The following is a 23988-nucleotide window of genomic DNA, read 5'->3' as shown; positions in this document are numbered from 1 at the left end:
AAGTTGTACATACAGTGCAGGCCATATCAATGGAACTGTGGGCTATTACATATGTCTCTGGGTGTTCCAGAGTGACAGCTAATGTTTGTGGCAGCCATGAGGTGTCCAAGGGTGTGTATCCCATTGTCACAGGATGATCAACATAACTACCAGTGTATCTTCCAAAACATTAATGTGCATTTTTACTGTCAACACATGCACAGTGCAAGCTATGGGATGGAGCTCAGCTACTTAGCAAATGCGTCCCTTGGCACACTGCATGTGAGGTCAGTGATGTCCTGTTTTCTCCTACTGGGTCCCACTATGGCATACATGACCTGCACTGTCTGACAGTGACTCTGCCCCATGTTGGTCCATTTATTGTATCTGGTACAGACATGATGGTGTTGTGAGTCAGTGAGTGTTGCATGTGAGGTTGCACTGCAGTAGGTGTGTTACCACTTCTCACATATCTGGCACATGGTATGTGATGGGCATTGATCTTGTATTTCTATGTGTGTGAGCCAGTGCGTCAGGCAGATGGTGCTGCACACTACAGGTAAGTCATGTATGTGTTGATGAGATGCAGTTAATATAGGCGCAAGTTGTGTGGTGTTTGATATTTGTTTTGGCAGTGATTTGCATGGCATGACTTGAGGCATCTGTGCCTAGTTGGAAGTCATATGACATGGGCATGGTGTATGCCATTGACATGTCTGTGCTATTCTTTGCTTGGTGTACTGTGTGTGAAGTGTACGTAGTAGGCAACCTGTGGGCACTTGTAGTGGTCTGTGTAGTTCTGCTGTTAGCAAAGGGTACATGTCTGCACCTGTCCTTCATGTGGTGTGCCTGTCATGTTGTGGGTGTTTTACGTACATGTGGGTGTATGTATTAGTATTGTGCACTGATTGTGCTGTACTGCAGCATGGTGCATATGTGTTATCACCTGCACATGTGTGCTACCCTGGCCATGTGTTACGGTAGAGGTGTATGTCTTGTGTGTCCGACAGGCTTGGTGTTTTGTGTGTATATAGCTAGTTTTGTTGACTTACATACAAGTAGGCCATTTCCAAAGTGAACATCCTGGAATTGTTCATTGATCCTGCTGTGCCGGAATATGTAGGCTTCATGGACACTTCCAGGATACTTGGCCAAAATGTTTATGAATAGTTCCTGGTGGTCCACTATGCCCTGTACATTAATGGGATGCGTGTGCTTGTGATTCCGTTATAAGTGCTCTGTTGCTGCAGGTGGTATGAGCCGGACGTGGGTGCAGTCAGTTGCTCTGAGCACATGCTGGAAGCCATGGATTTGACAGAACCCCTGTTTGTTCTCCTGCTTTTGCTGGGTGTTGGGGAAGCTGATGTGGCAAGGTGTCAGGGAGATGATAGCGTCTAACAGCTTTGGCAGGAATGCACAGAATGACAGCTGTGAAAATCCAGCACCCAGTGTACCCATTGTTTGGAAGGAACCACTTGCCAGCATGTGCAGAACAGCGAGCAGCTTTGTCATAGGTGATATGTTGTGTGGGGTCTGCAGGCTGGTTGTAATTTGTGGCTCAGTGCGGTGCAGCAGGTATACTATGGCTTGCCGGTTCAGTCTGTAGGTCCTAATAATGTCCAGGTCCCTGAGGTCAAAGAGGGTTGTCCTGGTTCTGAAGACTCTCTCCTGCCTTCTGCATTGCGTTTGTGGGCTGCGTTGTCATGGTGGTGAGTGCAGGAGTTGTTGCTGTCCTCTGCGCCGTCTAGCAAGCTGGATCATTATCACCTTCATCTTATCCTGCGGGTTGGAATGTTGCTTCTGTGTGTTCTCCTTAAGTCATTTTAACAGCTGCCCTGACCCAGGTTTTAAAGTTTGACACAAATCGGTGTTAACGTAATTTTTTGGGTCCGCCTCCCACCCATGTGTCTTTTTTGTCGTGTTTGAGTAATTTTTGGGACAGCAATGCCTACCTTGCATCTCATTGAAGCAAGGAGGTTTCACGCATCCGAAAAATTACCTTAACACCAGTATTTTGATGCTAGACGTGTCTAGCGTCAAAATATAACATGGCGTTGAGTTTGCGCTGAGTTAGCGTAAACAAATGATGCTAATTCAGCGCAAACAGAGTATATATATTTGCCCCTTTGTGCGGAATCCCACGCCTTACCACAGATGTTATGCCAACAATAGCACCAGACTGCGCTCTTGCTCAAGAACTTGTCAGGAATGTCTTAGTGACATATGCAAGCACTGTGTATGTGTCATGCTGTCAGGTCAGGAGAATCACAGTGTGCTCGGTGGAAAATCCCATCAGGTTCAAGAGTGATAAACACTGGTCCCAGAGGCATAACAGAGAGCCCGGCAGCCTCTGTGGTGCGGGGAGGACCCCAGGCTTACTCACACTGGAGATGACTCCCTCAGCCCCTACTGTTGTGAGTGTGTGAGGGGGACGCTTCAGCATATCTTCCGGGGGGGGGGGGGCACTCACATTTTGATACGCCACTGACTGGTCCTTCATTAGCAACAGACATTCACCCCGAGCCAACACATCTATATTAACGAGGTCGAATGGCCTTAATGAAATGCGGCTACTTCTGTAACCAAGTATGTAGAAGAACAAATATACTTCTGTACCTGCACCATACAATCTTGGTGTGATGTTTCCTCCACCATGAGATGCTGGTAAATGAGGATGATCGAGTTAGAGGTGGTCCAGTCTTCAAGGAGTCTGAAACCAATCTCTTGCAGCAAGTGGTTTGGTTGTCCTGGAAGGATGCTACCAGCCATGCAGGGGATGTTTGAAGCATTTGCAAAGGGCCCTCTCCACTTACCATTTGTTGGTTTGCATGGCACTCTTCTTTACAGCCTTGTAATGGAGCAGGAAGCAAGCACTGACACATTCAACTTAATTAGGCTTCGTCCGCTGCTCTCAAGGTGCTATTTTGTTTTTTTTTAGCTTCTAGTGCCCTGCAAACAGAAAGCTTATGACTGACAAAACCATGCCCAGCAGGACAAGCAAAGTTATATTTTGTTAAGGCTAACTTTCTTTTATTTTGCTAAGTTGTCTTTTCTCACTTTCCACTTATGTTTTTTCTTTTGTTTTTGCTCGTGGGCGCTCTTCTCAAAACATGATGATTATCTTGGTTGTTTCTTTTTTATGTCTAATTCCCAAAATTATGCTTTCACACGTAATTGTGCAGTACACCACAATCCACCCAACTCGAATCCAATCCATTCCAATCCACACCAGTCCACCCCTCTCAATCTAGTTGACTCCAGTCCAATCCACTTGAATCCACCCCACTCCACTCCAAACCAAACCACCCACCCAGTCCACTACAATTCACCACACTCTAATTCTCTCACCCTACTCCAATCTGCCTTCACTCCAATAAAAACAATCTGCCCCACGCCAATTCAAAACAGTCTGCCTTACTCAATAAAAACTCTACTCCAATGATACACACTCTAACCAGCTCCAATTCCATAATATCTGCCCCATTCCAATCTGCCCCACGCCAATCCAAAACAATTAGCCCAACCCCAATCTAAAACAATCTGCCCCACGCCAATCGAAATAAATCTGCCCCACCCCGGTCCAAAACAATCTACCCCACTCCAGTCCAAAACAGTCTGCCCTACTTCAATCCACTCCATTCTAACCCAAAACAATCTGCACCACTCCAATCCAAACTATCTGCCCTATTCCAATCCAAAACTATCTGCCCCAATCCAATCTGCCCCACTCCAATTTTCTTCCAACCGTCTGCAACCTCGTGCTGTCCTTATCTGGCACATATGGTTTCAGGTGACCAAGCTTTCTTCCTTGTTGTGGAAATTTTAAGCGAAACAGGGGCTACATGTGTTCTGATGAACTTCTAGTTAAGCCGTGTATATTTTTCCTCTACACAAGGTGTCACATCCTTAGGACATCGAGGGGCATATTTATGCAAAAAGTGGTGCAGCGCAGCAAGTTACCTTGCAGCACTGCCCAGTTTCACGGGGAAAGGGCAAACTTGCACTGTATTTATGAAATGCAGTACATTCCTGTCCTTTCCCCTTGTGCTGGTGCCATTTTGACAGCCTAGTGCAAACGCAGGCACCATTGCACCATGGTGCAATGGTGCCTTCGTTGCATGTAGGATTGTTTTTGTGCAGGAAAGAGCAAGTTCCTGTACGGAAACAATCAATTGAGGCATTATCCTCTTTCTCTGTGTGCTGCGCATTGTAGCACACATAGAGGAAAAACGAGGACAAATAAAGATATTTCTTTTCATTACACCTGCTCTGGGGAAGCGTAAGATTTTGACACATTCCCAGATTTACAAGTCCTTGTAAATCTGGGAATGTGTCAAAACCCATGGGTGTTGCATGGGAAAACCCACTGCAGCGTCCATGGAATGCCCCCTGATGCAGAGAGACTCCAGATCTAAAGGGCCATGAAAAGCCATGAAAAGTGTATTTGTGTGGCCTCGTAGATATGGGTTTGCAGTCTGCGCCACGGAAATGTCAAAAAAGTGACGCTCTGTGGTGCACAAGGCTTGACACTATTCCCCTGAGTGTCTACTGCCCTGTTGCACTAGACTGGTCTTAATGTCGCTATTAGGATGCATATGTCTTCCTGTTCCACTTCCATTTATAGACCAGGAGCATCTTTTGCTAACACCTGCCTCTCTCAAGGTAGATTTAAATGTACTGTCTACCACTTCTTGTGGGGAATCTGCTTCCATATCAACCTATGTCTTTTCTTCCTACTGTACAAAAAAGATAATTTTGTCTGGGTCTGCCTCAAGCTGTGTCTGAAGTCCTTCCACATCTCCCTCCTCCTGCTTGACCTCTTTCTATGAATCTTTGTGTTTGAGAACAAAACTGTTACTTAATGGTAGGAGTAGTTTTGCAGCTTGAAGAATTTTCCAGATTCACATGCTGTGCACCTCTCCACCATCTAGTGGTTGGTTCCGGAATTTCTTGTGTTCAGTAGTAGTCTTTCTCTTTTTTTGTTTCCTTTTGTTGCTTGAATCATCCTCCTGTGACATCATATGCCCTCCCTCGACACCTTCCTCTTGGTCGTCATTTTTAGATTCTGTTTTTTTTTGGGGGGGGGCTGTTTTTGGGATCTTCTGAAGAGGCGGGTTGGTTGCTAGTGAATCCAGAAAATTCTTCAAGCTGTAAAACCACTCCTACTGGTAAGTTACCATTTTATTTTGCAGCATTCATTTTTTTTCTCGATTCACATGTGTTTGCACAGTTTTGCATCAAAAAGTATAAATATGCCCCTATGTCTTCAAGAGCCATGCTGTTAGGCTCAATTTGTTTGATTCTGGATTCTAGAATCCTTCCTTTCTGCATGGAAAGTAGGTCTGTGATACTGGTAGGTTTATAATTTCTTGCATTATCTCCATGAGTTCAGAGAACCACATTTTCACACTCACTGTGGAACCATTAATATTAGTGTAATTTGTGAGTGTTTGCACTTCTTTATGAGATCAGTGGTATCAGGGTAGAAGTGTAAGCAAATTTGTTTGACCAGCTTATCTGCAGTGCATTCCGTATGTACAGGGGGTATGGCTGCCTGAACACGAAGTACTGGCATTTTGCATTTTGTGGCGTTTTGAATGAGTCCACTTTTGGAGTTACTCACTTTTGGAATACGGTCTCCAACATATTTGTTTTCGCTCCCATTCATGTGAAACGGACACTTGTCTGCTCAGTTTGTCTGCTAGCATGTTGTCCACTCCTGGCAGAAATATTACAGTTGGTGTCATCTGTCTTTGAATGGCCCATTTCCATATCTGTTGTACCAACTTTGATAGGAGAAATGATTTCGCCCCTCCCCCCCTGTTTGTTTAAATAGAACTTATTATTGTTTTGTCTGTCTGTATTTGTACTGATTTGTTCCACAACTGTAGTTGAAACGCTTTTAAGACTAGGGACACTGTTTTTAACTCCAGCAAATGTATATATTGGACTGCCTCTGTGGGTTTCCAAAATCCTCTAACCTTGAGCCTCCCCATGTGTGCTTCCCGTCTGATATGTTAGGCATCTGAGGTATTGGTCACTGTTGGAGCTGTGGTCATAAATGGTCTTCCTGCTATTATTTTTATCTTAATCTACCAGCTCATCTCCTCCTGTATCTTTTGTGTTACAACCACTAGATCTTCGCAGCTCTCTGTTTCTTGTGACCATTTACTCTGTAACCATTCATGGGTAGCCTTGCATGAGGAATTAATGGTATGCATGATGCCATCATTCCCTGTAGCTTCCCCACATTCCTCACTGTTAGAGACTGACCCTTCTAGTACTGGAGAGCTTCTTGTGTTAAGGCTTGTACCCTCTCGTCGCAAAGGAAGACTTTCACCTGAATTGTGTCTATTGTTGCTCCTAAGGGCAGCATTTGTCCTTCTGCTATAGGCAAGATTTTTTTTATGTTTATCATGAATCCCAACCTGTGTAGTGTTGTCATTACTCTTTCTACTTACTCCTCACACTTATGTTTTGTTTTGTCTCTTACCATCCAGTCATCCAAGTATGGGTAGACATGTATTCCTGTTCTTCTCAAATGTGCCGATACTACTGCTGCCAGGGCCTTTGTGAATATTCTTAGTCCTGACTTTATGCCAAAGGGTGACACTTTAAACTGGTAATGTTATCCTTTTATAACGAAGTGCAGGAACTGTTTTGTGCTTCGGATTTATTGAAAAGCGAAGATACGCATCCTTTAGATCTATGGTTGTTATGAAATCTCCTTGTTGGATTTGGGATATAGCCTCTTGTTGAGTTGTCATTTTGAACTTTTGTGTTTTTGTTAATTTGTTTAGGAAATGTAAATCTAGTATAGGTCGCAATGTCTTGTCTGGTTTTGGAACCAGAAAGTATGTTGAATAGACTCCCTGATTTTTCTCTTTGGAGCGTACTTCTACTGCTGCTTGTTTTTGTAACAGTTCCTTTACTTCCCTTTGTAGATATGTTATTTCTTCTTCTGTGTGTGTTCTTTGTTTTGAGTAACGAGTTGGTGGGTGTTTCTCCAACTTTATACAGTATCTGTGTTGTATTATATTGAGTACTCACTTCTCTGTTATCTCTCATCACTCCTGGAAGAAGTTCCAATTCCCGCCCCACTGGTGTTGTATGTGGGTGGGTGTTCCAATTTAATTTGTCATTTTGATGGTGTTGCCTCCCCTCTTGCTGTCTGGCTTCTCCCTCTAGCTCATCCTTGAAAAGAATGCCTTCATGGTGTTTTAAATTGCCACTTTTTTGAGACAGGCTGCGTCTGACTTGTACCTTGGAATCCCAGCTGTGGTCTCTCCGTATGAAAAGCTCCTCATTCTGTAGGTCTCCTATTTGGAGGCATTCCCCTTTTGTCTGGCCTCTGAATTGAAGTGCTCCCGTAGGTCTTGCTCCATCATCTTTTCTGATTTGTTGCAGTGCATCGTCTGTAGCCTTTACAAACAGGTGCTCCCCATCAAGGGGGCTATTGCCAATGTTGGCTTGTACTTCGCTATTGAAGCCTGATATGCAAAGCCATGTGTGAAGTCTTACAGTTGTTCCTGTCATCATTTGTTGTTTAAGTCAACATTTGTCTTGCTGCTGTGTCTGCTGCATCTAGCGCAGATTTTAGGTATGTATTGGCAGTGCTTTTTCCGTCTTCAGCTAATGCATTTGCCCTTTCTTGGTACTGCTCAAGTAGGTGCCTCATAAGCTCTGCCATTTCTTCCCTGTTCTGATGGGCATACCTGTTGAGAAGTGTATTTGAGATTGCTATCCTCCATTGTGTAGCAGCTCCTCTTTCAAATTTTCTACCCACCATGTCAATTTTCTTGCTTTGCCTGTCTGGTGAGGGGCTAGAGATGGAAGGAATATTTGCCGGCATTCTAGCTGGGGCCACGATTATTGAATCAGCCACTACATTGCCATATACGCATGGTGGACATTTGGAGGAGTGTCTAAATTGTTTCTCCACTCATAGTAAATGCTTTATAAGTAGCTAGTTCTTTAAAAGCCTCTCTTCCCTGGTATATGATACTTGGTAGCATAAGGAGGTACTGCACTTTGCTGTGTGATGGTACCAGGGTTTTAAGTAGGAAACAAGTCTTTGCCTTTTCTTCTTCCACTAGGACCCCATACTTAGCTGCTGCTTTTTTTCACCATCTGATTTTACACTGTTGGATCATCTGGGGGCGATGGTCTTGAGAAGTATGAGTCAATGGCTTCTTCGAGGGAGTCTGCCTCTAGGTCCTGCCATTGATATTCAACTCCTTCATATTTTTTAAATTATTGATAGAAGCTCTGTGCCTCTGTATACTTCCTTGTAAAGGATCGCTTGTTCTATCTCCTCTTGAGGCTCAGGGTTAACAGAACGTTTCTTACCTGTAAGTGTAGTTTTGCAGCACGCAGATTTTCTAGATTCACATGCTGTGCATTATTCCGCCATCTAGTGGTTGGGTCCGGTTTATCTACGATTTCTTTTCCTAAAATGTTTTTGTCAGTTTCCTTTCTCTACCTTTGTTTTGTTGTTGTTGTTGTTGTTGTCAACAGAAGTACCATTTGGTGATTTATGGTGATGTTGTCTTTCTTCCTCCAGATGTCTCTGCCCCAATTGCCCAGCTTCAGATTCCTTTTTTTTATTTCTTCTCTCCATCTTCTTGGTGGAGGCAGGTTGGTCGCATATGAATCCAGAGAATCTTTAAGCTGCAAACCTACAGGCAAGAAACCTCCTGTTTTGCAGTGTGAATCTTTTCTGGATTCACATGCTGTGCATTGATTTTAAAGCATTTATTGTGGTGGCTGGTTTGAAGATGGATATTGATTCAAAAATAAATGTCATAACACTCTTTGTATTACCTGAGCTTATTTACTCATTTGTATGTCAATACAACATTGTTTTGTAAAGGTGCGTACTGAAACCCAAGCTGCTGCCATACAGATTTCTTGTAACGGTGTGTTGGACATAAAAACTACGGTTTCTCCCTTCTTCCATGTAGTGTGCTCTGCTGGTGCTCTAGGTAAGGCTCTCCCTGCATTTTTGTGACATCATTGGATTACTTGTACAATCCATCTTGAAATTGTGTTCTTTGATACTGCCTTCTCCCCAAATCTTTGGAGAAAGCAACAAACAATTGCTGATATTTCCTAAAATGTTTAATTCTCTTCATGTAATACATGATGCAACATCTTGTATCCAATATATGTAGGCTTATTTCAATGTGCATTTTTGGGTTTTGAAAGAAACTTGGTATACGAATAGATTGATTAATATGAAATTGAGAGACCACCTTTGGAAGGAAATGAGGGCCTGTTCTCATGACAATTCAGTCTTTATGTATATGGCAATAGGGTTCTTGAACAGTGGGTGCCACTTACTTTGCATAAGGAAGTAATCCCCACTAAAAAAAAGGCCATCTTTAATGTTAACATTTGTAAAGTTGCTTTGTGTAACGGCTCAAATGATTTGCCTATGAGCGGAGTAAAAACTATATTTAGGATCAGTGTCGGTGCTGGAACCCTACTTGATGGTGCTATCCTCTTCACTCCTTTTAAGAATTGTTTTACCACCAGAGATGTGAAAAAAAGTTTCCCTGTTTGACCTCTTATATCACTATCGCAGCCACGATGAACTCTTAAAGAAGCATAAATTAGTCCTTCTTGTATTAACTGAGTTAAATATTATAGAACTCTTCTCTCCTTTGTAATCTTTTTATTCCAGATTGTAAACCTCTTCCATTTTGCATATAACATTTTTTGTTACAGAATTTCTGGCCTCTCTTAAAAATGCTAATGTGTCTTTTGCGAGTTGTAAGTGCCCAAATTCCATGTCTTCAGGAGCCGTGCCACTAATATGAAATATTCTGGCTCTGGATGTAGAACTTTCCCTTTTCCTAGGGATATCTAGTCTTGTCTTTTTGGCAGGCATTGTATATTACCCTGCGCTAACTATCAGCTCTGAATGCCACTTTTGTCTTGCCCATGGTGGCGCTATTAGAGTTAGCATCATGTGGCTCCTTTTGCTTTTGGTGATTACTCTGTGCAGAGGGCAAATTGGTGAAAAAGTGCAAGCAAATGTTCCTGACCAGTCTATCAAAAGGCCATTCCCTTGAGATTGCGGGTATGGTAGTTTGGAGGCAAAGTTTTGGCATTTTGCATTCCAAGGGGTCACAAACAGGTCTATTGATGGTGTCCCCCATGGTTTGAAATGTTGTGTACCACACTTTTGATTCAACTCCCAATTGTGCGAGCCCGTAGCCAACCTGCTCAGCCTGTCTGCCTCCTTCCCCGGTAAGTGAGTTGCTTAAATCTCTATATCTCTCTGGATCGCACATTTCCAGTTCTGTTGAGAGAGAACCTTGAAAGAGGGGGGTGATTGGGTCCCACCCTGTTTGTTGATATAGAACATTGCAATTGTGTTATCCGTCTGAATTTTAACAGTCTTTCCATGAATGTGTTTCTGAAACGCTTTCATGACTAACCAAACCATCTTTAGTTCCAGACAATTTATGTGCTTTACTGTGTCCTAATTATTCCATATCCCTCTTATCTTTGTAGAGCCCATATGAGTTCCCCATCCCATATGTGAAGCATCTGTTGTTATGGTCACTGTAGGAGTTAGTTGCAGAAACAGTCTTCCCAAAGTTGTGTTCCCTGTTGAATCAAGCCATTTCCTCCTGAACCTTCTGCGCGACAACCACTAAATCTTCTTAACTCCCAGTTGCTTGAGACTACTGATTTTGAAGCTATTCTTGGATTGGTCTCATAAGTACTCTCACATATGGAATGTAAGATGCCATCTTTCCTAATGCTTTCCACACAGTCCTTTCTCTCAGAGCTTGCTCCCTCTGGTAATGGAGAGGTTCTTCCAACAGTCCTCCTCTCTGGGGAATGCTTTTTCTTGAACTGAATTCAGTCTTGCTCCCAAATACACCCTTCTCTTGTTTGGTTTATAACTTCTCTATGTTTAAGGAAAACCCTAGTGTGTGCAGCGTTTCCATTAGATTTGAAATCTCCTGTTTGCATTTTTTTGATGTGTGCTCTCACGAACCAGTCGTCTGGGTAAAGATACACATCTACCTCTCCTTCTGAGGTGCACTGCCACCACTGCTAAACATTTTGTGAACACCCTTGGTGCTGATTTTATCCCAAACGCCAGTACTTTGAATGGGTAATGTTTGGTGTTGACTACAAACCTTCGATATTTTTTGTGTTTTGCATTCATTGGGATGTGCAAGTGAGCATCCTTTAAGTCTATAGTTGCCATGTGATCCCCTTTTTGAAGTTGAGGGAGAACTTGCTGTAAGGTTGTCATTTTGAATTTTTATGATTTTGTTGATGTACCTGAGGTCTACAGTTGGACACAAAGAGTGGTCCGCTTTTGGAATTAGGAAATATTTTGAGTGATTTCCCTTGTTGCTATATTGCTTTGGCACTTTTTCTATAGCTTGCTTGTGTAACAACTCTGACTTCCTTCAGGGGGAGATTTAGGCCCATATGTAAAAGCAAATGACAGATTGCGACACTGCGCCTGAATTGGCAGCGCCGGGCTTTGTCATTATCTTAATACAGAGATGCACAGTATTTAATTGAATACGGTGCACCCGTGTTGTCCCTGTTAACCCGCTCCATCATGCAAGGATGTCTGCGTTGAAGGATTTTATTGTTTATGTGTGGGAAGGTATCCCTTCCTGCACATTAACAATCACTAATGGTGATTTGGCACTTGTGTGTGTGCTGCAGAATAAAGCACACACAAGTGCCAAAGCTTCATTTTGAAATGATTGTTTGTGTGCAGGAAGTGACACCTTCCCCCACATAAACAATCATGCCTGGCATTTTGCTCTTTCTATGCATGCCGCAGAATACAGCACGCATAGAAAAAGAAACAACAAAAAAACGAGGAGTAATAGAAGTATTCCTCCTTGTTGCACCTTACTAATGCCACCCCCTGAGGTGGTGTTAGATTTTGGCACTGCCTCAGGTTTACGAAATTTCATTAATCTGAGGCAGCATTAAAATGAAATGGGTGTTGCGGGTGCACGTCAACAACAACATCCATTGCACACCCCTCTGACGCAGAAAGGGGCATCAGAGGGGCCCATATTTTACAAGGAGGGGTAACGGCACACAAAGTAGTGTTACACTTCCTTGTAAATATGGACCAGAGGTTAGTACCACTGGGGCAGCCCGTAAAGTGATGCTCAGGTGGCGCCAGGGGCTCTTAAATATAACCCCTTACTCTTTCCAGTGAATTATTTTCTTTTGTCTTCTTGTTGGTGAACATTTTAGTAATTCTGTGCAATATCCATGTTTTATTATATCTAGGACCCATTTATTTGAAGTTATTATTCTCTACTCATGGAGAAAAAGTTGAATTTTTCCACCTACCGGTAAATTGTAATGTCTTTTTGTTTTGATGATGTTGGAGTTGGTTGTCTTCATCATTGGTGCTGCAGTGCGGTCATTTATTTGCTGGTATTGAGATTCCTCTTCCTGATTGACCTCTGGGTGTAGCTGTACCCCTAAATGTATTTCTTCCTTGATGTTGGTACTGCCAGCTTTGTTGCAAAGGTACTGACTGTGTGCTCCCCTGGAAACCCTCAGTACTTCCTGTCTGAAAGGTAACTCTTGCTGGTGGTCGTCTTGATGGAAAGGAGCCCCTCGGAAAACTCCCTTGAAACTGCAAAGCTCTTATAGATTTTGTTGTCGTTAATTTATTTATGCAACCAGGTGTGCCCCTCCCTTTTATAGTGTTCAGGGAGGTGTTCCATCAGCTCTTCTAGCTCATCCCAGTGTTGATAGGTGTGTTTTACTTTGACAAGCACTTGAATTTGCACTGGGCCATTGGTTCACTGGACTGCGTTCTATTCTTCTCCCACGTGAGCTCCATCTTCTTGCTCTGTCTTGGGGTGCTCATATGGTTGAAGGAACATTTGCTCTTTTCCGTGCTGTTGCCAGGATTAAAGAGTCTGCTGGAATCGTTCCCTTTATATAAGGCGGATCCTTAGAGGAGAATGTATGCTTTGTCTCTGCTCTGGGTGTTACAGCTCTACACGTAGCTGGCCTTTTAAATGCATCTCTACCCTGCTCTAATACACTAGGAAGCAGGCAGATACTGATTTTCTGTTTGTGTAGGTGGTAGTGTTTCGAGGAGGAAGCACAACTGTGGGGTGTCTTCCTCCAAATGAATGTTAAATTTGTCAGCTGCATTTTTATAACCAGATTGTACATTCCTATGCCGTCTGTCGTCCTCTTCTTCAGAGGACTCTCCTTCCAGGTCTTCCCACTGACTCTCAACATACTCTCCTTCTGAAGGCTGAAAATAACCTTGGTCTTCCTCCTCCTCATAATCTGGTGTGTGAGGGGGTGAATTTCCTCCACCTCATGTTCATGGAGTTTTTTCGACGTCAAAGTTTTCTGAAGTATTGTGAGAGTTTTAAGAAGTTCGTCAAATTCCTTCTTTTTCTGGACGAGTGCGGCCATTTTGCTTCGAGCCTCCTCCTTTTATTCTTCATTTCAGACGCTCAGTCTTCGGGGATTGTTGTGATGGGGTTCCTTTTCTATGTTAAAGCCTCTTTCGCAGTCCTCTCTCGCTGTGCACTTTGATGGCTCGTGTGGTACCTGATATCATTGAATAGGGGTGCGGCGTCTTTCACCTTCCCTTCTTTTGACGACTCTTGCTTCTTTGAGCCTTCATCTCCACTGGACACTTTTTTGAGGGCACTGTGGGATACCTTTTCTTTGGGTTTGCTTGCGGACGGCGAGCGGTTCGATGCGAGGTCCAATTTCGTGAGTCAGATTTTTTTCAACTCGAGATTTAGTACAGGCCTGAGATTCTCCTACCTCTCTGCGGCTTTTCTTTGACGCCACCTCTCCTATCTCCACAATGTCCCGATGGTCTTCTGAAGTCTCACCTTCGATGCCCTCGGCAATATTTTATTAATCTTCCCTGGAAAGGCCCAGATCTATTAAAGACAGTGGCAACCACCTCACCCCCCCCCCCCCCCCCCCCCCCTCAGTGTATGGTGGGCCATCTTATGTCTATATCGCCCCCTCAGCATTTTGAGCGCAAATACTGCGCAGGCAAGACAGACCTCACTCGGGTGATCGCACGAAAGGCAAAGATTGCATACCGGATGTTTGTCCTTCTGAGCGTACTTATGGTGACATTTTTTTACAGAATTGAAATAGAGTCTTTTCCATCATGCCAAGCAGAGATTCCCCTCCTGCCCCCCAATTCAGGCATTCTCGGCGATCCATCGGTGGAAAAAAACACAAACTCCTCAGAGTCACTTCACGTATTCCTCAATGTTATTCTTTCTATAAATATCCTCTTCTCTGAAGACTTTCTTCCTGAATTTCTTGATACACTTGAGACGTCTTCACGAAAAACATCCTGAACCAATGGTGGACAAAACCACTCTGAAGACGGCAAATTGGGGCGGAGACACCTGGAGGAAGTGTGACATCACCACAAACACCAAATGGTACTTCCGTCGACACCCAACAACAAAACAAAAGTAGAAAGATGGACAGACATTTTTTAGGAGGAGAAATACTAGTTAATCCGGACCCCAACCACTAAATGGGGGAATAATGCACAGCATGTGAATCCAGGAAAAGATTCACACTGCAAAAAGGGTGGTAAGAGTTCCCCTGTGATTGTTCCCTATCTCAACCCTTCCATCAAAGGTTTCAGTGGAATCCTGAAAGCCTGCATTGCAGTGTTGAATTCTGTCTTTCTTTGAAGCATATCCACCATTTCATATTTAAGCCTGCTTTTCTTGCCTCTACTTTGGGTGTGCGTTCAACGACATCGAGAGTTTGGTGGATTCTCTTTTATGACGTAGATGTTGAGGCTTCGGCTTCTGTTGTTGCAGCTGCAGTCTTCTCTCTTTCTCGACTTTGACGTTGAAGTTTTCTCTGCACTTCTACCTCCTGCGCTATCCTTAGACTGGGACAAGAGGGGGTCTCTGTGCTTTGTCATGCCTTCGGTCAGTGAGATCTTCAGCGCAGAGGCTTACTATGTGGCGTTGTTTTTTAACTCAACCACCACAATCTTTTTCGGGGTTACCCGTGTGTGTTTCTCCTTCTCTTCCGTCTGATGTTTCTTTTCAAAGTCGATGCCTTTTTGAATGTCAGAATCTTTACCTTCCGCTTCCTCTGTGGCATTATCTTCTTCACTTGACAGCCTCAATTCTTAAAGTGAAGTGGTGTCCTTCTGGCCCTGCCTTTTTTGCGGGTTTTCAACATGTTTGCCTTGAAATCTGTGCAGGCCTCACATGAACTTCAGTCTCGGTCAATCGACAAAGATTGCACACCTAGTGGTCATCTTTCTGTGCAAACTTGTGGTGGCACGGAGGACAGAAATGGAACAGTGTGTTCTCCATCTCAGGTCAAACCGTGGTCTCTTTGAGCATTCTCGATTTCCTCTTATGAAAAAGGATAGAAATTACCTACCTTGTGTCGACAATCTGATCTTCCCCGTGGTCCTTAAGCTTTTTTTTCTTCTAGTCCTTTGAGGAAAAACATTTTTTTCTTCCATCAATCTTCTTCAGACATGGAGACTGTAGATGCTTCCAGACCTAACAGCGGAAAAAATAATCTGAAGATATGATGACCAAGGGGAATGTTTCCGGGGAGGGCTAAATAGTGGAGGTGGTCAATTCCCAACATCGCCTCCAAACCAAAAAAAAAAAGAGAAGGACTACTATTGAACACAAATTCCAGACCCAACCACTAGAAGGCAGAATAATGCACAGCATGTGAATCCCCAAAAGATTCAGGCTACAAAAATGTTGCCTTTTGCCTGGGCTTCTTAAAACCATAATGGCTTAGGTAGCTTGTGTGCAGTCATAGATTCCTTGAAGAATCTTTCATTGCCAGCTGTTCCCTCTTTAAGCACTCTTTTATTCCTATCAACCTTAACTGTGGCAGAGGTATTTTTGTCCTCATTCGAGTTTTCTTTTAAGGCTGTACTCCTCTGCTTACCGTGGAAGTTGAGCCGACACCCTTAGACACTTCTTTTCAGTAACTTTTAAACATTTGACCCAGTAGGATGGAAATCAGAATAACTATTTGATGGATGATTTTTTCCGTCATTGAGTCCTTATGCATGTGCTATCCATTATGTTTGTTTGACTTGGGTGCCTTTATTAGAAGCTTGATGGTTCCGAAAGCTTCTGAATTTGGGACACCATAGGCGGAGGGTCTGACTGTGGGGTGGACCTTTGACCCCCCTCAAGCTCTGCATCTGTACACTTTGGGCACTGTGAATTTTAAAAATGGAAGGTGAGACAACACTAGGAGGTACCAATAATCTTTATTTTCAAAGACAAAAGAAAATTCAAGTTTTTATATTACTGATTAGAAAACAGACAAATATCTATACCTGCTGTTGCCATCCCGCAGGCTGCACATTAATGTTGCTGTAACATCCAGTACCTGTGTACTAGAAGAACTTGCACTTGCATAAAGTAAATTAAAGGAACATAGGAACAAAGGAACCCTCTTCCTCCCTCCATCACAAAACGCTTAAGCATTGTACACAAACTTTGGTTTCAAGCAATAAACACAATACATTCTTTAAACTCCGTACTACAATCTTTTTGCTGTTTTATTCTTCGATTTGTGCACCGTTGGAGATCTCACCATTCTTGGCCTGGAGTCTGTTTTGACTTTCCTTATAACAAAGACCCTGAGTACATCATGTCCTGAGCAGCGAGGTTAGCTTCCCTGAGATGCAGAAGAAGAGTGTTTTGCACCCCAATTCTGCAGAGCCCACCCCGACTCTCAACTTTGATACATTTTTCTGCCACATTTAAATGTAACGTTACTGGTTTCACCCCACCCCTGGACCAGAAGCAGGGAAGGATTGTTGAGTTCGAGAGATGCGCCTTACGATTGTCATAGTTCTGGTTTACCAGCTCTAAAAATCAGCACAATTACATAACTGTATTACAAGAATGTGGTTTTCCCCCTGGTGTCACGGCTTAGTCAGTGGTCACTTTGGAACAATTAGTTGAAGTCTTGGGTAATCCTATAGTAGGAAATCTTGTTAGTCCTACAGTTAGCCCAAGTGTGTCGTCATCTCAGTCACTTTGACCTTGTCCGCCAGTAGGACCTGATGTGTACTGGTGGCTGAATATGGATTGTACATAGAAGGAACCTAGATCTGCATTGCTAGACCAAAGTCTAGAGCAATAGGATTTAGACTATTGGTTCTCTCTTATCAGTACTGGGTAGGAGAATTAGATTTTGTACTGGTAGAGGCAGATATGTACTCTTAGGAATTAGTCTCTACTGATCTGATCACAGCTGTAATAGAACTGTGATAAAACTTCGATTTGGTTATGCTTTCTACAACCAAGGCCTGGCCAAAACCTGTGTGCTGTATTGTTAGATTGCCAGCAAAAACAAGAACCAAAAAGAAAAATCAATAGATTCTCTCCCAGGACATACAGCATATCCAGCAAGAAGAAGCCAAGTGAGGCCACATTTAACGGCTGATCTCCTCAGTGCAATTGTGTTCTTTAAAAAACTGTGTTTTTGGCAAATTAATTTACACATCCGTTAACACTTGAGTTGGAGGTCAACATGGCTAGGAATACAGAACATAAGACTAGAATTTCAGCTGCCAGCTTCACATTCAGGAAGTTCAACACTCATTCATTCTCTCGACAGAGACATTAAACTAAGTGGGCAAGCATGGTTCTTTATGGCAACGAAAGGGCAGTTTGGGACTGTAGGACACCCAGTGCTTGATAGCACATGGCCCATCCCCAACCCCAATGAGGTAGATTTGTACAGATTGCAGAGTAGTTTATTGAGCTTTTGTTGCCCTTTCGAAGTCATAGAAAGACCAAGTCTGTGCTGATGACGGAGCAGAAAACGATGAGGAGCCTCTTAGGTACGAAATCTGGTGCCTTGATATCAGCAGAGAAGGCACTGTGAAAGGGTTAAGGGAGTGAAGGGAGTAGGAGAAAGAAAAGAAAAAAAAAGACACTACAGTGGTGTCCCACTAAGGGCTGGTGCCACTAAAGAAACGCTTTCTGGTGCAGCAACTCTTAAAGTACCTCTTGAGCCTAGTTATGCTTCGCCACAAATTCTCCTCTCGGTTTTATGCTCTGCCACAGTCACTTGAGACAGCCCATACATTTCACAACAATGTAGTCAAGCCTTCCCTGAGGGGCACATCTACCTCCCTGCTCAAACTATAACACTGGAGGGGGTTCTGCACGTGTACAAATTGATGGCGATACACCTTTCTAGATGTAAGAGTGAGAAGGAAACAGTCACAGCACAAAAGGGGACTACCAGGTCAATCCACTCACTTCTGTTCATGATTCACCAAGGGTCACTACACATCAAGCCACACATCAGCAATAGTAATGAGTGAAGAGATCAGTCACCCATTCTTGATACACCCATTGTGCCAGGAAACATATTAGATCCCAATAAGCAGAATAACAGAAGATGGACTAGCGGATCCTTATAGGTGAACTTGTGAATGGGAAGATGGTGGGAACAGTCATGGAGAGGGGCCTAGTGACTGTAGGCTCCGACTGCACTTTTGGCATGAGAGACCCCAGACAACATTGTATACAGCCTGCAGGTTTCCATAGACCGAGATCTTTAAGCAATGGACTATTTAGGCTGTAAAAGTGTCAAGAAAAGGTTAGATGGAAAGCTAGTTTAATGTTGCACATTGAGCTTTCTTCTAGGCAGGGCTTGGGCCATTTTGGAGTTGGCAGTCCTATTTACATGGACGTCAATTTCAGATTTCGCTTGGTACAAAACCTTCTGGAATGTTCTGTTCAGTTTGAATAATCATAGTGGGCAGCCACCCTAGTGCGACAGCTGTTGACATACCAACTTTGCAGTCTGAGTTTCTTAGGCACAAATGTTTTTCAAGTTATACACTGGGGGAAGACACAACAATTGCATGTTGTAAGGGGTATAACAGGGGTCCAACCCATGCCATAAGTAGCCAGATCACCGACACTTTGTCAGATCAGCATTGAGTTACCTAAATTCAACTTCTAAAGTAATCTTTTAGACCAATACCTGATTACGGGATAAAAAAAAACAGTCAGATGTGTTGCAAAACTTGTTTAGACCTCTTGTAATTATCAAATTGAGCAGAGGGAGGATCCTGTGTGCGCATGCATGGATCACTGCGAAAGGTGATCAAGGTTATTGTGTTGCACACCTCTGCGAGGATCAGGCTGTAAGGGAATTCTGTACCAGACCAGTGAGCCATGTACCAATCTAATCCCCAGGCTACATTAAATAAAGCAAAGGGCTGTGTGTGACTTGCATCAGAACCACGTGCTGCGACTCAGCTGGTGCCTTCAAATCACCTTAGCCAATCTAAAGGAATATGTACAAGAACCCTCCCCTCGCTCTCACACACACACACACAAAACACATCCTTTCTCAACACAGACATACATAAAGTCACTCATACCGCCAAAAACAAAACAGCCTGCACCCCGAAATTATGTACGTTCATCCAGTGCTAGGCAGCGGCCTGACATCCATCCCCTTAATGGACCACACTCAAAATACTGCTCCCTGAGATCATCCAAACCTGAGAATATATTGTGGGATAGATGTCCCTTTGATTAAAATATATAAAAATAAAATGTAATATTTATACTTAAAAATATACAAAATAAAAAGCAGGCCTTCAGTACGCTTTGCACAAGAAAATGTGTTCTGGCCTCAGTAGGATGACCCTTTAACGAGTCCCCTTACTGAAAGGACGGCAGAACATCAAATAAGTTAAGTGGGCCAGAGAACTCAAATGGTTCAGGGGGTCGCATCTGGGCAAAGATATCAAAGAATGTTCATAAGACAGTGGCCACACCTAGGCCCTGCGAGGAAATCATCGATTAGAGTTAGCAGAGACATAGGGCCACTCCCAGGCCCTGGGGTGGGAAGCCTCAGATAGAGTTCAGTAAGGACCAGGGCAACCCTGGAGCCTTGGTAGAAAAATATCAAATTAAATTACTACGGATATATCGGCCATACCAGGGCCCGTAGTAAAAATCACTTGTGATAGTCCGAAATGGTAGAAGGGTCACCGCATCTTCACTTTAAGAATAAAGATTTGTACGAAAAATCAACAAATAAATTATAAGGCGCAGGAAGAGATAAGGGGCCACATGTGCACCCCTAGAGGGAATTATTTGATAATGTTAGTTGGTAATGTCCCACAAACGAGATCACTCCTAGACCTGTAGATATGTTAGGTAAGATGATAAAGTCACTTCTAGTGTGTTTGTAAGAAACGAAATTGTTGACGGAGGGACCTCAAATAATGTTAGTAATGAAGCCAGAGACACACTGTGGACCTTGTAGAAAAACCTCAGATGGTGATGGCAAGGAAGAAGCAGGAGCTGCACCTGGAAAAAAGTCATGCAGGAAGAAAATAGCGCCATTCCTGGGCATTTTGAGTAAACATCTCAGATAATGTTAGTAAGGATACAGCTGCCCTGTCTGGTAATTTGCAACATAATTAGAGGACACCTCAGTGTTCTCCGGGGGATCAGCTTTGGATCCTTTTTTAAAAGCACCACACTTAGCTACTCAATGCCGAAACTTTATAATGCTCAAAGGATGTAAGGGAGCACGCATTGGCCTTTAAAGGAACGTCCTCACAACCTTCTATGAACACTGGAGTTGAGTTGACCTTACTGGAATCATGGGAAGAAGCAAGGCCACACTAAGAGCTTAAAAAGGAATCCTGTGGCTCTTACTGGAATCCATGGGCCAACAATAGGACCCATGGAGTCCACAGGAGGTGCCAGAGGTCAATGGGGGTGGGATGGGTGGGTGGGAAGGGATTAGGCTCTCAGAGGAATTCAGTGTCCTGTCTCCTCCACATTAGTCCCCAGGAGACCAGCCCTCACCAATAATAGAGGAGGTGGCAGCAATGGTTGATCTGAAATGCACAAGAACAGGGCAAGTCCTACAATAAACCATAAAAAATCTGTTTAAATTAAATAAAAGCAGTTAAAAAAACTAAATGTGCAAGAGTTTCCGAAGAGGCTTCACGGGATGAAACAGACCCATGTCACAGCATTATGTTTGCGCAAATGGATATAGGGGGAAATCGGGGACAGTGTGAGAATCTTCCAGCGAGTTATCACTAACACAGAAAGTGCAAGGGTGTGTGGATGATGAAATAGGTTAACCGTTAGACAAAGAAAACAGAGGTGAGACATGGAATAAAGTTTCTGGAGCGCAGCACCAGCTTCACCTGCGCGGGCTTGCTTTCAGATGTCAGAAGCAGCAGTTCCTGATTTCCAATCCCATCATAAAGTTCACCCCTCTCACCTTTGCGGTTACATATTGGCAGAGTTGGGCACAAATCTTGGTGTCCTAGTTGCTGCTGCCGCCTTCACCAGATGAGACACCACTGACATTGAAAACAAACACCTACCACTCCTCTCCCTTGTTCTCTGCGGCCACGAACACACCTGGCCAGTCTCCACTCCTTCACTTAACACGCTCAAGGATGGGAAGGTTGGACAGTTTTCCTTTGCCTAAGCAATGTGAGTATCTCACCATAAGAGAAGATTTCATGCAATCTTCAACAAGGATCATCAAAAAACATACAATTCCTTCCTTGACAGTACCTGGCCTTCCATGTTAGGGTGTTAATGCTGACACTGTGACTGCCTTGCTTGTAGATTTGTTGCTGAAGGTTCTTGACAAAAGCTTTCCACTAAGAGTATATCACTATTAGCCGAGGCTGGCAAATTGTCAAAGACTTATTTGCATCGGCATTTCACAGAGGTAAAGGCCACACACCCCTTTCCAGAACCATGAAAAAAACACCCGGCGAAAATTGGCCTTGGAACAAGGCAAGGACCACCACTGAGTCTGAAGAATCAGTTTTTAAGGATAAATCATACAAACACAAACTGCAAGCACAACTGGAATGTAGATTTCGCAGGAGCACAGGAAGGAAACCCGAATCCTGCACTAACATCCCAGACCACCGCCTGATATCAAGTTCCTATTTTTGCCAGAGGAGCACACCTTCCATCACCTATCCTGGCACAAGTTAACTTTATATTCCTACAGCTAAATTGCAGGCCTAGCAGGAGGCCAACTCTTCTTGGATGCCCTCACTGTTGTTCTATCTTCAGGTATTGCACAGCCAACCTAGCAGCTTATAGCCCAGTCACCTAGAACCCCTTCATTGTTCAGGACTATTTCCAAATGTGAGAAGCACAGCTGAAAGCTTACATCTGCTTTGTCTGAGAACAACAGCAACTGGAGTGAACGGCCAGGGTAGAGTTTGCATGATTCTGGAATGAAGTGTAAAAGGCAGTGTCAAGAGACATTGTGCACATGAGGTGGTGTGAGACAAAGCGAATCTGAGAGTTTTTTGTACAGAATTAATGAGAAATTCCCCAGAGCCACTTAGGCTGGGATGGAGCAGACACCTTCCAATGCCCTCATAAGCCCATGTCTTCCAGCATTATTCACCCATCTCGGTGTAGTCCATGAGCTTTTCACTTTGCAGATCTTCCTTTGGTGGTGAGTTGGGAGTTTCCTGAGAGCTAGATGTGAGCGGTGCCTTGCTTGGGCAATTTGCCACCATGTGATTGAGGCTTTGGCAAAAATGGCACTTCTTGGGCTGTGGTGGGAGCTTGCATTCCTTGGCATGGTGATCGAGCCCACCACAGTTATAACACCTGGAGAAAAAGAAAGGGAGACCAATGGTTACTATCCCCTAGTAAATATTGGCATTTCAATTTGCAAGTCGTGATAACAAGTGCAGTCTACAACAGTTACCATGTCCTTTTTAGGCTTCAAGCCCAATGAGGCAATGTTCTGGCACAATTGGCCCATTCTTGATGCCCCCCTAATTTGCACTGTAATTTAGTTACCAGAAAGGAAAAGGATACTTCTGTGTAACAAATGGTTTGCAGTTTGGGGCTATAAGAAAAGGACATTACATTATTCCCCCTCTCCCTAAAACACAGGAACCTGGGTAAGTTAAAAAGAAAAGGGAACACTATTTTCGTCCGATTTGTTTGGAAACAAAATGGTTACCTACTGGTAGTGGTAGTTTTGCACCTAGAAGTGTTTTCTGGATTCACATGATGTGCATCTATTCCACCATCTATTGGCTGGGTCTGGAATTGTGTCTTGCCCTTCTCTCTTTCCTGCTTTTTTTTTTTTCTTCAAAAGTGTCCACATCACCGACCACCATTTGGTGGCAAGTCCATCCCAGGTGTGACATCAGACAGTGCCCTGGAAGGTTCTGGCATCTGTTTTCATTGGAACTTTCCTTGTTTTGAAGTGTGGCTCGCCTTGCCTGTCTGCTTTATCGCTATTTCCTGGGAGGCAGATGGGTCGCATGGGAATCCAGAAAACTCTTCTGCCTGTAAAACTACTCCTACTGGTAAATAACCATTTCATCTGACTACGTAGTGGTGTTTGGTTCCTTGGGAAGGATGGATTGAAATGTGGATGAATTGGCAAACAGTTGAGGCACTCTGTCCCACCTGTACAGCCATGCAGATGTCGCCGTGGGTACGTTTGCTAGGAATGCTATATGTGTGTGTCCTTCTTCCTGGTAGAGTGCCCCCCGGGGAATGTGGGTAAAGTTTTTCCTGCATTAGTGTAGCATGTTTGAATCATTTCCACTATTCATTGTGCGATTGTTTCCTTAGTTACTGGTGTACTTTTGCTTACCTTGGCAAAGAAGACAAAGAGTGGTTTCCTTTTTCAATTTTTTCACCTCTGTGGGCAGTACATGAGTGTTCTTCATATGTCAAAGGTGTGCAGTGCCCTTTCTGCCTGTGAATTTGGCTCCTAAAAAAATGCCGCTAGTTGAATGCGTTGGTTGACTTGGAATTGCAATACCACCTTTGGTAGGAAGTGTGGGTTTGTTCGGAGGGCAACTTAGCCTTGCTAATTTAAAGCTATGATTCCTGAATCGTGAGCGCTTGTAGCTCATTGACTCTGCAGGGTGACATAGTTGCTATAAGGAACACTATTGGTATTGTGAAGCGATTA

At 43.6% G+C, this 23988-nt stretch overlaps 1 protein-coding gene across 6 annotated transcripts in view; it reads right to left on the bottom strand.

The window, feature by feature from the left end:
• Window positions 1–16248: 16248 nt before the first annotated feature.
• The window catches only part of LIN28A (lin-28 homolog A), a 64803-nt gene continuing 57063 nt past the window's right edge, over window positions 16249–23988 (bottom strand). For all 6 annotated transcript variants that reach the window (XM_069224038.1, XM_069224039.1, XM_069224033.1 and 3 more), the window contains exon 4: window positions 16249–22658. In XM_069224038.1, coding sequence (XP_069080139.1) covers window positions 22442–22658 — 217 coding nt within the window. In that variant the 3' untranslated portion in view covers window positions 16249–22441. The remainder of the gene's footprint in view (window positions 22659–23988) is intronic.

Source organism: Pleurodeles waltl, chromosome 3_1 (genome assembly GCF_031143425.1).
Source record: "Pleurodeles waltl isolate 20211129_DDA chromosome 3_1, aPleWal1.hap1.20221129, whole genome shotgun sequence".
Taxonomy (NCBI): domain Eukaryota; kingdom Metazoa; phylum Chordata; class Amphibia; order Caudata; family Salamandridae; genus Pleurodeles; species Pleurodeles waltl.
This window is presented reverse-complemented; position numbering and strand designations above follow the sequence as displayed.